This window comes from Erythrolamprus reginae, chromosome 2 (assembly GCF_031021105.1).
Source record: "Erythrolamprus reginae isolate rEryReg1 chromosome 2, rEryReg1.hap1, whole genome shotgun sequence".
NCBI lineage: Eukaryota > Metazoa > Chordata > Lepidosauria > Squamata > Dipsadidae > Erythrolamprus > Erythrolamprus reginae.
This window is the reverse complement of record NC_091951.1, coordinates 27504183-27516877: the sequence shown is the minus strand read 5'-3', so window position 1 is coordinate 27516877 and position 12695 is coordinate 27504183. Positions and strand designations below refer to the sequence as shown.

At 41.0% G+C, this 12695-nt stretch overlaps 1 protein-coding gene across 2 annotated transcripts in view; it reads left to right on the top strand.

Moving 5' to 3' along the window:
• Window positions 1-12695, top strand: part of LOC139163009 (tenascin-X-like) — a 178364-nt gene that overhangs the window by 49297 nt on the left and 116372 nt on the right. For both annotated transcript variants that reach the window (XM_070743897.1, XM_070743898.1), the window contains exons 6-7: window positions 1-256; window positions 3912-4622. The exon at window positions 1-256 is cut by the window's left edge and continues 26 nt beyond it. In XM_070743897.1, the coding sequence (XP_070599998.1) occupies window positions 1-256; window positions 3912-4622 (967 nt within the window). The remainder of the gene's footprint in view (window positions 257-3911; window positions 4623-12695) is intronic.

Here is a 12695-nt window from a genome sequence, read left to right as displayed (position 1 = left end):
TCTTCACAAGTGTCGGGAAATTCCCTGACTTTGCAGTGGGACCCACCGACCTCTCAACCTGATGGCTACATCCTCAGCTACGTCCCTCTGACGTCCACTCGACCTGTGAAAGCCATGAAACGTGTAGAGCTGCCCGCAGCCCCTGAGCGTATCACCCTGGAAGACCTGGAGAGCAGAACACGATACCGCATCACCTTGGTTGCCCGTCAGAGTGGTGAGAACAGCCGAGCCACCAGCATTGTTGTCAGCACCACAGGTAGATCACTAGTGTCTTGACTGCCTCAGTCTAGAGAAGTGGTTCTCAACTTTCCTAATGCTGTGACCCTTTACTCATGTTGTGATGACTCCCAACCAGGAGCGGGCTACCATTCCCAGCCCTACCAGAATGGACCGGGAGCATGCCTCCACTTCCCCTCCCTTGCGTGCGTGCGTGTGAGCATGACCTCTGGGGTTTTTACGAAATACCTTCTTCCAGTATTTTTTCAATAATGGCTCATGTCAGCTTTATTTGCAGTGTGTGACCAGAGTAAATGTGAAAAGATTAGTGAAAACTGTTTCTGCCTTCTTTCACTATGGAAGCCTTTCCCCACAATTACACTGTGTTATTTCTCTCAAGGACATCTGAAGTCTTTTATTTTATTTACCTGTCAATGACTATTTCAGCTTCAATTTCAACAACACAAGAGCACGATTGACCTCTCCAGGTTCCTTAGAGGTCAGTAAGGGGCGTGCATAAGTGCCCCAGTGTGCCTTCCGTCCCCTGTCCAATTGTCTCTCCTTATCTCATTTATCTTTTCTTCCTTTCAAATATGTTCACCTATACTTTTATATCTTATCTTCTATTCTTTTCTTTACTTATATTATTACATATCTTTCTCTTCAATGTGTATTATGTATTGGACAAAATAAATAAATAAATGAATAAATGAAAAAATAAATAAATAAATGAATAAATAAATAAATAAATACAAATATTTTTTTCCTTCCTTCAGCAGTAATGATTGCAATGCCTTTTCTTTATTTGAATCTCCTCTACCTAATCCACAGATCTCTGCAAAACAGACGGTGGGAGTTTCCTGGAAGCAATCTATAAAAAGACCGACACTAACTAAGTCTGTTTTTATTGCAGCTTTGGGGAAATTCAGGATTGGCAGCAAGGATAAGTCAACAAGTGGAATTTCGTAGTGGGATGTGCCAGTTCCTATCTAAACCAGTTTACAGTGCATTCAGAAAGCATTCAGAGCCACTTCGTTTTTGTCAATTTTGCTATGCTGCAGCCTGGTAGAATAGAATACAGTAATCCCTCGATTTTCGCGGGAGATGAGACCGCCTGCGAAAGTCGAATTTCCGTGAAGTAGAGATGCGGAAGTAAATACACCATTTTTGGCTATGAACAGTATCACCCGCCATCCCTTAACACTTTAAACCCCTAAATTACCCTTTCCCATTCCCTTAACAACCATTTACTCACCCTTATTACTGGTACTCACCTTTGAATAAAAGACACTTAGTGATTCTGATATTTATAAACATAATTATTTATTAACAATTATTATTATTTTTTGTTATTTATTTGCAAAAATTATTAATTTGGCGATGACGAATGACGTCATCGGGCAGGAAAAACAGTGGTATAGAAAAAAACCGTGAAGTATTTTTTAATTAATATTTTTTGAAAAACCGTGGTATAGGCTATTTGCGAAGTTCGAACCCGCAAAAATCGAGGGAACACTGTACAGTAATCCCTCACTACTTCGCGGTTCATCTTTTGCGGATTCACTACTTCACGGGTTTTCAAAGGGGGCTTAAATCCATTAAATCCATTGAAAATTTTAAATCCATTAAAAATTCATAAAATTCTTCTACAGTACTACTGTACTCTATTAAAGAAACTGGTAGGATATCACACGTAGTTCCAGCTGAGAAACATTATAGAATGACTGTTTAATGCAAAGGATGGGTTTTAAAAGTCCAAATAGTCGTTAAATACATTAAACATATATATTTCCTCCACAGAAATTCGTTTTTCACGGGTGGTCTTGGAACGCATCTCCCACGAAAAACGAGGTATTACTGTAGAATTCTTTGTTGGACAAGTGTGATTGGACACACAAGGAATTTGTCATTGATGCATATGCACTCAGTGTACATAAAAGAAAACATACATTCATCAAGAATCATGAGGTACAACACAATGATTATCATAGGGTACAAATAAGCAATCAGGAAACTGTTGTGGTTGGCTCTGGCCCAGCTCCTGCCCCAGGGAATGTGGAGGTAGATGCAGGGGAAACTTCAACATGTCATAGGCCTGTTTTATTGCTGACAGAGTCAGGTAGTTCAGTTTCCTCGGACGAAGAAGAAGGTGGGAGTGACTTGGAAGAGGGGGGCTTGGCACACAGCCCAGGAAGTCAATCTCCATTATCTTCGGTTGATTCAGATGCGGAAGTTTTGGACCCACGCAGGCGCAGAGTTATGCATAGAAGAGACCATGAGGGCATATTACAGGAGATAAGAGAGGCCACCTGTGTTTGGGTGGGGCTCCAGTAATTAGTGCTGCTGATATAAATAGCAGTGTGTGGGTTTGGCCGTTGTGGAAGATTATCTGATCGTTGTGCCTCAGGACTGCCTTGCTGTCTCCGGACTTTGTTGATTTTTCACGACTTTGAAACTAAACCAGAGCAAAGTGTGTGTGTTTCACTTCATGGAAGAAGAACTGTGACGTTTCTTCACAGCTGCAAGCTAAGTATTTAAGGACTGATTAAGGGACTTGTGCAGACTACCAGGTTGTTTTGGGACGAGTGCTCTTTGCAATACAAAAAGAGTGCTTAGTTTATTTTGCATTTTGTGATAAAGAACATTGTTTTGAATTTTCAAACGTGTGTGTGTCTGAAATTTGTACCCTTGAATTTTCGGGAGGCTCCTACCAGAGAGCCCGGCAAAACAGAAACAATCAATATTAATATAAATCATAAGGATACAAGCAACAAGTTACAGAGAATCATAAATGGGAAGAAATGGGTGATAGGAATGATGAGACGACTAATAGTAATGCGACCTTAGTGAATACTTTGACAATGGGGAAGGAGTTATTTGTTTAACAAAATGATAGTGTTCGGGGGAAAACTGTTCTTGTGTATAGTTGTCTTGGTGTGCCGTGATTATACTGTTGTTTTTGTGGGTAGGTGTTGAAACAATTTATGTCCAGGATGCCAGGAGTCCATAAATACTTTTCATCGCTGTTTTTTCTGAGTTCTGAATGCTTTCTGCAGTTTCTAAATGTTGGATGCTTTCTGAATGTACTGTACAGTGGTGGGAAAATTTAAAAGCTAAGTTAAATATTTGTTGTGAGCCATCCCGAGTCCACGGAGAGGGGCAGCACATAAATCTAACTAACTAACTAAATAATAAATAAATAAATAGGGCTCCATACAGGTAGTCCTCGACTTACAACCACAGTTGAGCCCAAAGTTTCTTATTGCTAAACAAGACTTATTGTTAAGTGAATTTTGCCGCATTTGACATCCTTTCTTGCCACCGTTGCTAAGTGAATCACGACTGTTGTTAAGTTAGCAACTAGGTTCTTAAGCGAATCTGTCTTCCCCATTGATTTTGGCTTGTCAAAAGGTCATAAAAATGATCAGATGACCACCGGGACACTGCAACTATCATAAATATGAGTCAGTTGCCAAGCATTTATTTTTCACGTGACTGTGGGAATATTGCAACAGTCGTGTGAAAAATTGTCTCTTTTTTCCCCAGTGTCATTGTAGATTACAGATTGTCACTAAACAAACTGTTGTAAGTCTAGGACTGCCTGTATTTCTAGATGATAGCCATACCGCTCACCTCCATGATTTATTCCCGCTGACTATTTTGCCCATAACCTCCTGCATTTCTGATCCCACCAGCACCAGCTCCAATTCAACCAAGTCAACACTTGACACCACCACCCTCTTCCCATAAAAAGCCAGACACACCCTCTTCTGAGCCTGAAAGGAAGAAACCAGGCACTACTAAACCACATCCAGGTCGCCGCCCTGCCAATACCACCTTACTGACTAAGGAGAACTTCCTGAAGAGAATGACCCAGAATATCTCATCCAAACTGTCCCCATACAACGGGACTCTCCTTGAGCGGCTCGAGAGCTACCTCCGAGCCACCCATTTCCCTCTCCGAGGCAACCAGACCATCCAGAGTGTGGCCAGGGACATCTATTTCTACCTCAAACGGACGAAGCCCATCGAATTTCAAGACCGGGTTGAAGAACGTCTTGTCCAAGAAACCAGCCACTTGCCTCCAAAAAGGGAATTCCCAATATCCGAAGCAGAGAGTGCCTACTCAGATGGATACCTCCGCCCAGACCATGCCAAGCCAACGGTGGTGACCAGCTCCCCAGACCACATTGAGGTGTCCTTGGACAGCGTGAGGGGGATCTCTGACCATGTGGTCATCCGCTACCGAAACATGGTGACTGGAGAAAGAAAGGAGTTAGTGGTCCCTGGGAATGCTTCTACAGCGACCATCACTGGATTGTCACCTGGGACAACCTACTTGATGGAAATTCATGGCGTCATGAAAGGACATTCCTCTAAGTCATACTCCTTTATAACGGCCACAGGTACCAGGGTTGGTAGGGCAGCCGTCCATTACGGCAGTTTTCTCTGTCCTTTTGCCTATAATAGTCGCATCACATGTCTCGTTTGTGTTGTTGCAAAGTCAAGCTTCTGCGGCGCCCACACATGGCCAAATATGTAATCACACGTTGCTTTCACGTCCTCCACAAAGTTGCTTGGATGGTAGGCTGCTGGCTATTTTCCTCCCTTAAAAGAAAGTCCTTCTTCTTTGCCATATTGCTTTCACGCAGATGTCGCCACCTCCACCAGCTAATTTCTTCTCCAAACCAAAATGCGCCTTTACTTGCTGGTCCAAAATTTGTTTGATCTGTTTTGATTTTGCTACGCGACACTTTTTATAGCCAAAGTTCTTCCCATCCATCTTTTCTATGTTGTCCAGAGTTCCTATGACGTCTACTTGCAAACTATGGGATGTTTTCCGATGTTTCAATCACACAAGGAAATATTTTATTACAATTGTGGATGATAACACATATAAAGAGCTTAGAGAACACAGAGAGGTGATTGAAATATAGTGCGTTGTTTCTTAATAATTTAAAATCTGACTTTCTTTTGAAGAAATTCCCATTTTATCCTTACAGTCATCCCGAGAAAGAACAATATCTCCAATATCACCTCACAACAGCCTCTGTCTCTCCATAAAAGTAGCCCGAAAGGTTTTACACAATTTGGTAAAACATTTCTCAATATGTTGGCTCAAATAGATGCAAGCGAAAGGCAGGGTTTGTCAAAACTGAAGAGATCAAAATCAGACCATCAAAACATTCACTTGTGGATGGTTGAAACCACGCTGAAAATTATCTTTGGGTATTGTTCTGATGCTGACGTTCTCCTATCTCCTATTATTTGAATTTTTAACACGCCGCTCGCTTTCTTTTCAGCCACAGTCAGTTACTGATAGTTGTTCAAGTGAAGTCTTTTTTGTGTTTAATCACTTTACTCTTCCAGGCTTCCGGTTCTTGCCTTAATGTTGCATTTATGTGGCTGAAAACTTTATTTACAGCTTCCGTTCCAGCAATGTTGGCTTTCCATGTCAAGCCAGTTTATTTCATCGCTCTGCTATTGTTGCTGCTGTTACTGTTGCCGCCACCTTCGCACCTCCAAACCACAACCTCCAAGTATCTGTCTTGCCGTTTAGCTGGGATTTCTAGATTTTTTTTTATTTTCCGAAATGAAGGGAAGATGTTCTAAAAACTTTACTTGTTCCTCGGGCAATAGCGGGAAGATCAGTTCTGATACATGTCTGGCTAGCATACCTCTCTGTTGAACTAAACATTAGTTAGGCCTGATTCCCACAATACTGCCAGGTAGCTTCTACCTCCCACTATTTGAAAACAAGCCCTTGATGTAGCTGGTTCAGCGAACCATCCCAGAGAGTCTACGGAGAAGGGCGGCATACAAATCCAATAAATAAATAAATAAATAAAATGGATAGCAGATAGTCTGCTAACATAATAGAATCTGCCTATCACGGTTGTCATTTGTGACAGTTCTAAAGAGGGTCAGTCACATGACAAACTTCATGTACACCGGACCAGATTACCTCAGGGACCGCCTTCTGCTGCACGAATCCCAGAGACCAGTTAGGTCCCACAGAGTGGGTCTCTTCCGGGTCCCGTCAACCAAACATTGTCGTTTGTCGAGACCCAGAGGAAGAGCCTTCCCTGTGGCGGCCCCGGCCCTCTGGAACCAACTCCCCCCAGAGATTAGAATTGCCCCCTCCCTCCTTGCCTTTCGTAAGCTGCTTAAAACCCACCTCTGCCGCCAGGCATGGGGAAATTGAGATACTTTTCCCCCTAGGCCTTTAAAATTTTATGCATGGTATGTCTGTATGTATGATTGGTTTTTATATAATGGGTTTTAACTGTTTTTAGTATTGGATTATACTGTTTTGTTACTGTTGTTAGCCACCCCGAGTCTGCGGAGAGGGGTGGCATACAAATCCAATAAATAAAATAAAATAAAATAAAATAAAATAAAATAAAATAAAATAAAATAAAATAAAATAAAATAAAATAAAATAAAATAAAATAAAATAAAATAAAATAAAATAAAATAAAATAAAATAAAATAAAATAAAATAAAATAAAATAAAATAAATAAATAAATAAAATAAAATAAAATAAAATAAAATAAAATAAAATAAAATAAAATAAAATAAAATAAAATAAAATAAAATAAAATAAAATAAAATTAGATTTTACTACCATTTGTGAGGTGATCGCTAATTGAACATTGGGTGCAGTTTTGCCAAATTTGGAAATAAAATGTCACATTTGAGCAAAACCGGTGTAAAATAGGGTAATGTGACTTTGGAATGCTGCTAATAGCTGTAAATAAGACCTGGTTGCCAAGCAACCGAGGCTCTGTCATGTGACTGAGGGGGGTGACCGTTGGAACTTTGAATCTAGGTTTTAAGTACCCATGTCCTTGTGCCCATGTCCTTATGTCCATGTGCCGCCTCTATGTTGGTTGAGGCAGGCAGGACTCCCTTGAGTACCACTTGTTGGGGGTCAAGGGAAAGGGAGGGTCTTACCTTCTCTTTCTGCTCAAGATCCTTATGTACAATTGGTGGGCCACTGTGTGACACAGAATGCTGGACTCGATGGGCTTTGGCCTGATTCAGCATGGCTCTTCTTAGGTTCTTATTTTCCTATGTTTGTTTGTTTGTTTATTAATAGATTTGTATGCCGCCCCTATCCGAAGACTCGGGGCGGCCTACAACAGTAATAAAAACAATATAGTAGTGGAACAAATCTAATATTAAAAACCATATAAAACCCTATCATTATTTTAAAAACCAAACAGCACATTCATACCAAACATAGAACAAAGTATTAAAAAGCCTGGTGGAAAGGTGTCTCAACTCCCCCATGCCTGGCGGTATAAGTGAGTCTTAAGTACTTTATGAAAGACAAGGAGGGTGGGGGCAGTTCTAATCTCCGGGGGGAGTTGGTTCCAGAGGGCCGGGGTCGCCACAGAGAAGGCTCTTCTCCTGGGGCCCGCCAAACGACATTGTTTAGTCGACGGGACCCGGAGAAGGCCAACTCTGTGGGACCTTATCGGTCGCTGGGATTTGTGCGGTAGCAGGCGGTTCCGGAGGTACTCTGGTCCAATGCCATGTACCCCTAATGTGGGTCCTTTCGATCTTCAAATGGTCACTTGGAGACTGGTCATAAGTTGAGAACTAACTTTATAGGTAGTCCTCGATTTATAACCAAAACTGAGCCCAAAATTTCTATTGCTAAGCAGGACAGTTGTTAAGTGAGTGAGTTTTTGCCCCATTTTGCAAACTTCCTTGCCACAGTTGTTAAATGTATCACTGCAGTTCTTAAGTTAGTGACATGGTTGTTAAATGAATCTGAACTCCTCTATTGATTTTGCTTGTCAGAAGATCACAAAAGAGGATCACATCACTCTGGGACACTATAATCATCATAAATACTGTACATGCCAGTTCCAAGTATTCAAATTTTTTTATCATGTGGCCATGGGGATACTACAATGGTTATGTGAAAAATAAACATAAGTCACTCTTTTCACTGCTGTTGTAACTTCCCATAGTCACTAAATGAGTGGTTGTAAGTCAAGGATTATTGGTATTTGCTTGGACATTCCATGTTAGGTGAATGCAACAATATAGATTTGAAAGTTAAGCATGTGGTTAGATATGATATTTGCATCAATTCCTCACATTTAAATTATAATAATGTACAATAGAGTAGGGTAGGGTAGGGTAGAGTGGAGTGGATTAGATTGTAGAATAGAATAGAATAGAATAGAATAGAATAGAATAGACAGAGTTGAAAGGGATCTTGTTGGTCATCTAGTCCAACCCCCACCCAAGCTGGAGACCCTACACATTTCTGAACAAATTTAGGTGTAGTGATTTCTGACAGTCTCAAAATGGGTGAACAGTGCAGTCAGGCGGTAGGGAAAGCAAGTAGGATGCTTGGCTGCATAGCTAGAGGTATAACAAGCAGGAAGAGGGAGATTATGATCCCCCTATATAGAGCGCTGGTGAGACCACATTTGGAATACTGTGTTCAGTTCTGGAGACCTCACCAGAAAAAGATATTGACAAAATTGAACGGGTCCAAAGACGGGCTACAAGAATGGTGGAAGGTTTTAAGCATAAAACGTATCAGGAAAGACTTAATGAACTCAATCTGTATAGGACAGAAGGAAAAGGGGGGGGGGGACATGATCAAAACATTTAAATATATTAAAGGGTTAAATAAGGTCCAGGAGGGAAGTGTTTTTAATAGGAAAGTGAACACAAGAACAAGGGGACACAATCTGAAGTTAGTTGGGGGAAAGATCAAAAGCAACATGAGAAAATATTATTTCACTGAAAGAGTAGTAGATCCTTGGAACAAACTTCCAGCAGACGTGGTAGATAAATCCACAGTAACTGAATTTAAACATGCCTGGGATAAACATATATCCATCCTAAGATAAAATACAGAAAATAGTATAAGGGCAGACTAGATGGACCATGAGGTCTTTTTCTGCGGTCAGACTTCTATGTTTCTATGTTTCCCTTGTTTAAATTTAAGATAAACAGTGCATACTTATGTAAAAGGTGGATTAAAAATGAGAGAATGGGGTGATCTATGCAGATAGTCACACCCTTGGAAAATAGCTAGTTGCTAGAGTGGAGGAAATGGGTTTGTCTAGATGTCAAAAAGTTTGTGTATTTAGAATTGGGCGTTATGAGATTCAGGAAGCACTGCCCTTGCTCTGAATTGAAGTTCTTTATTCTTAGATAAAATTTCCATATCAGGAACAAAAAGTTGGCACCAAAACCAATGCTCTTTAAGAGAAGGGGGGGGGGAGGATTAAAAACTTGAAAGCTAAGTAACAGAATTCAATTTCTACCTTCAAAATAATTCATGTCCACATATTCCCTATAATTGGTTCTGCTGAATACAGATATTTTAGAGAATGCATAATTATTGATTTTGGCACCTTATTTACTGTCACAATAACTCACTATTTTGGCATAATGATTCTTATACAGCTTAGTTCCTTAGCATGACTATTTTTTATGGAATGCTTTAAACACAATGAGTATTTGCTCAAAATAATACATGTATAGTTATAGAAGAAACGATAGACATCATGATCTCCAGAATTTTTAAAAAAATTATTATACTAAGCTTTTATTATCCCCTGCTAACATTGTCAGAATATAAAATCACCCTTGGAGAGATGTTTGCTTTTATGTATTGCTGACCCAATGGTGATTTGACACTCTGATGATCTTAACAGGAGCTAAAGAAAGCTTATCATAATATTTTTTTAAAAAAAAGTTCTGGAGATGTGATTTCTTCTATAACTACACCTGGAATTCGCATTTTTAGGACAATTCTTAACATACAGTTATGTGTAATTCTACCACATTAGCTGCACGAAATACTTTACTATGAAATTAAGTTTCTATTTTGAGATAGAATAATTAAAGCTTGTTGGTAATTAACAAATGAGCTTTGGAAATCCAGATGTGAACATTTATGGGCATTTTTCTAATACATTTACCTAATACAGGATCGGGGGCATGCATAAGTGCACTTATGTGCCTAATGTCCCTGTCCTACTTACTTACTTACTTACTTACTTACTTACTTACTTACTTACTTACTTACTTACTTACTTACTTATTTATTTATTGGATTTGTATGCCGCCCCTCTCCGTGGATTCGGGGCGGCTAACAACAGTGATAAAAACAGAATGTAAAAATCCAATACTAAAACAGCTAAAAACCCTTGTTATAAAACCAATCATATATACAAACATACCATGCATAAATTGTAGAAGCCTAGGGGGAAAGATTATCTTAGTTCCCCCATGCCTGACCGCAGAGATGGGTTTTGAGGAGCTTACAAAATGCAAGGAGGGTGGGGGCAATTCTAATCTCTGGGGGGAGTTGGTTCCAGAGGGCCGGGGCCGCCACAGAGAAGGCTCTTCCCCTGGGCCCCGCCAACCGACATTGTTTGGTTGGCTCTTCCCCTGGGCCCCGCCAACTGACATTGTTTAGTTTATTATCCTTTCTATTACTAGGTTCAACTTACGTTATGTTACGTTATGTTATGTTATGTTAATATGTACTATAATACTATACTTGTTTGACAAATAAATAAATAAATAATTTATTTATCAAATTCAGAGAACAAAACATCTCACAAAGAGAGTGAATCACAGAGTGAGTCCAGGTTAAGGTTCTAGAGATTTCCCATTACTGATCCCCATGTAACAAACTGTCACATTTTAAAGGCTCAAAAATTAAAACTGCAATGAAAAGGCACACACACATATACACAGAGAGAGATTTATTTATTTATTTATTAGATTTGTATGCCACCCCCTCTCCATAGACTCGGGGCGGCTCACAACAATAACAAAGACAATGTAAGAACAAATCTAATAATTTAAAAAACACTTTAAAAACCCATTATTAAAAGCAAGCATATACACAAACATACCATATATAAACTGTATAGGCCCAGGAAAGATGTCTCAGTTCCCCCATGCCTGACGGCAGAGATGGGTCTTAAGAAGTTTACGAAAGGCGAGCAGGGTGGGGGCAGTTCTGATCTCCGGGGGGAGCTGGTTCCAGAGGGCCGGGGCCGCCACAGAGAAGACTCTTCTCCTGGGTCCCGCCAAACGACATTGTTTAGTCGACGGGACCCGGACCAACTCTGTGGGACCTAACCAGTTGCTGGGATTCGTGCGGCAGAAGGCGGTCCTGGAGGTATTCTGGTCCGATGCCATGTAGGGCTTTATAGGTCATAACCAACACTTTGAATTGTGACCGGAAATTGATTGGCAACCAATGCAGACTGCGGAGTGTTGGTGTAACATGGGCATACTTAGGGAAAGCCCATGATTGCTCTCGCAGCTGCATTCTGCACGATCTGAAGTTTCCGAACACTCTTCAAAGGTAGCCCCATGTAGAGAGCATTACAGTTACAGGTAGTATTTGAGTTACAACTACAGTAGTACCTCTAGATACGAGTTGCTCTACATGCGAGCATTTCAAGATACGAGCCAGGAGGGGAGAGACATTTCTGTTCTAGTTCCGAGCTGAAATTCGGGATACGAGCCGAGCGTCCACTAGGTGGCGCAAGAATCCTTGCTTTTGGTTATCTCGGAGGGGAAAAACAACTTGTTCCAGATACGAGTTGCCTCGAGATACAAGCTCCCTTATGGAACGAATTATGCTCGTATCTAGGAGTACTACTGTATTTGAAAAAAGTGATCTATGTCCAGTGGTGGGTTGCTGCCTTTTCAGACCGGTTCTTTAGAACCAGTTGCAGAAATTGACTATTGCTCGCCAAACTGCCACTGATGACCAGCGGTCCACACTCCCGACCCCGAACCGGTCCTCCGGTTGCTGTGACTTTCAAAAAACATCTCTGTGCACACGCAAAGGCTTCTGCGCATGCACCGAGGGTCATTTTCAGATGTTTGGCATGACATGACGGCCACCTCCGTCACCATGCGAACCGGTAGGGAAGTTAAGTGGAACCTATCCCTGCTTATGTCCATTTTAATATTGAACACTGCAGCGTCCCCATAGTCATGTGATCACAATTCAGGCGCTAGGCAACTGGCATGTATTTATAGTGGTTGCAGTGTCCCGGGGTCATGTGATCACCTTTTACGACCTCCTAACAAGCAAACTCAACGAGAAAGCCAAATTCACTTAGAAACCCACAGAGTGGGTCTTCTCCGGGTCCCATCAACTAAACCACTGATTTTCAACCTTTTTTGAGCCGTGGCACATTTTTTACATTTAGAAAACCATGGGGCACATTGAAGGGGGGGCGGCTAAAAACAGTTTGGACAAAAAAAACCCTCTCTCTCTTCCTCCCTTTTGCTCTATTTCTCTCTCCCTCCCTCTTTCTCTCCCTCTTTTTTCTCTCTCTCTCCATCCCTCTTTCTTCCTTCCTCTTTTTTGCTCTTTCTCCCTCCCTACCTCTATGCCTTTCTCTCTCCCACCTTCCCTCCCTTTCTCTTTCTTTCTTTCTTTCTTTCTCTCTCTTGTTCTCTT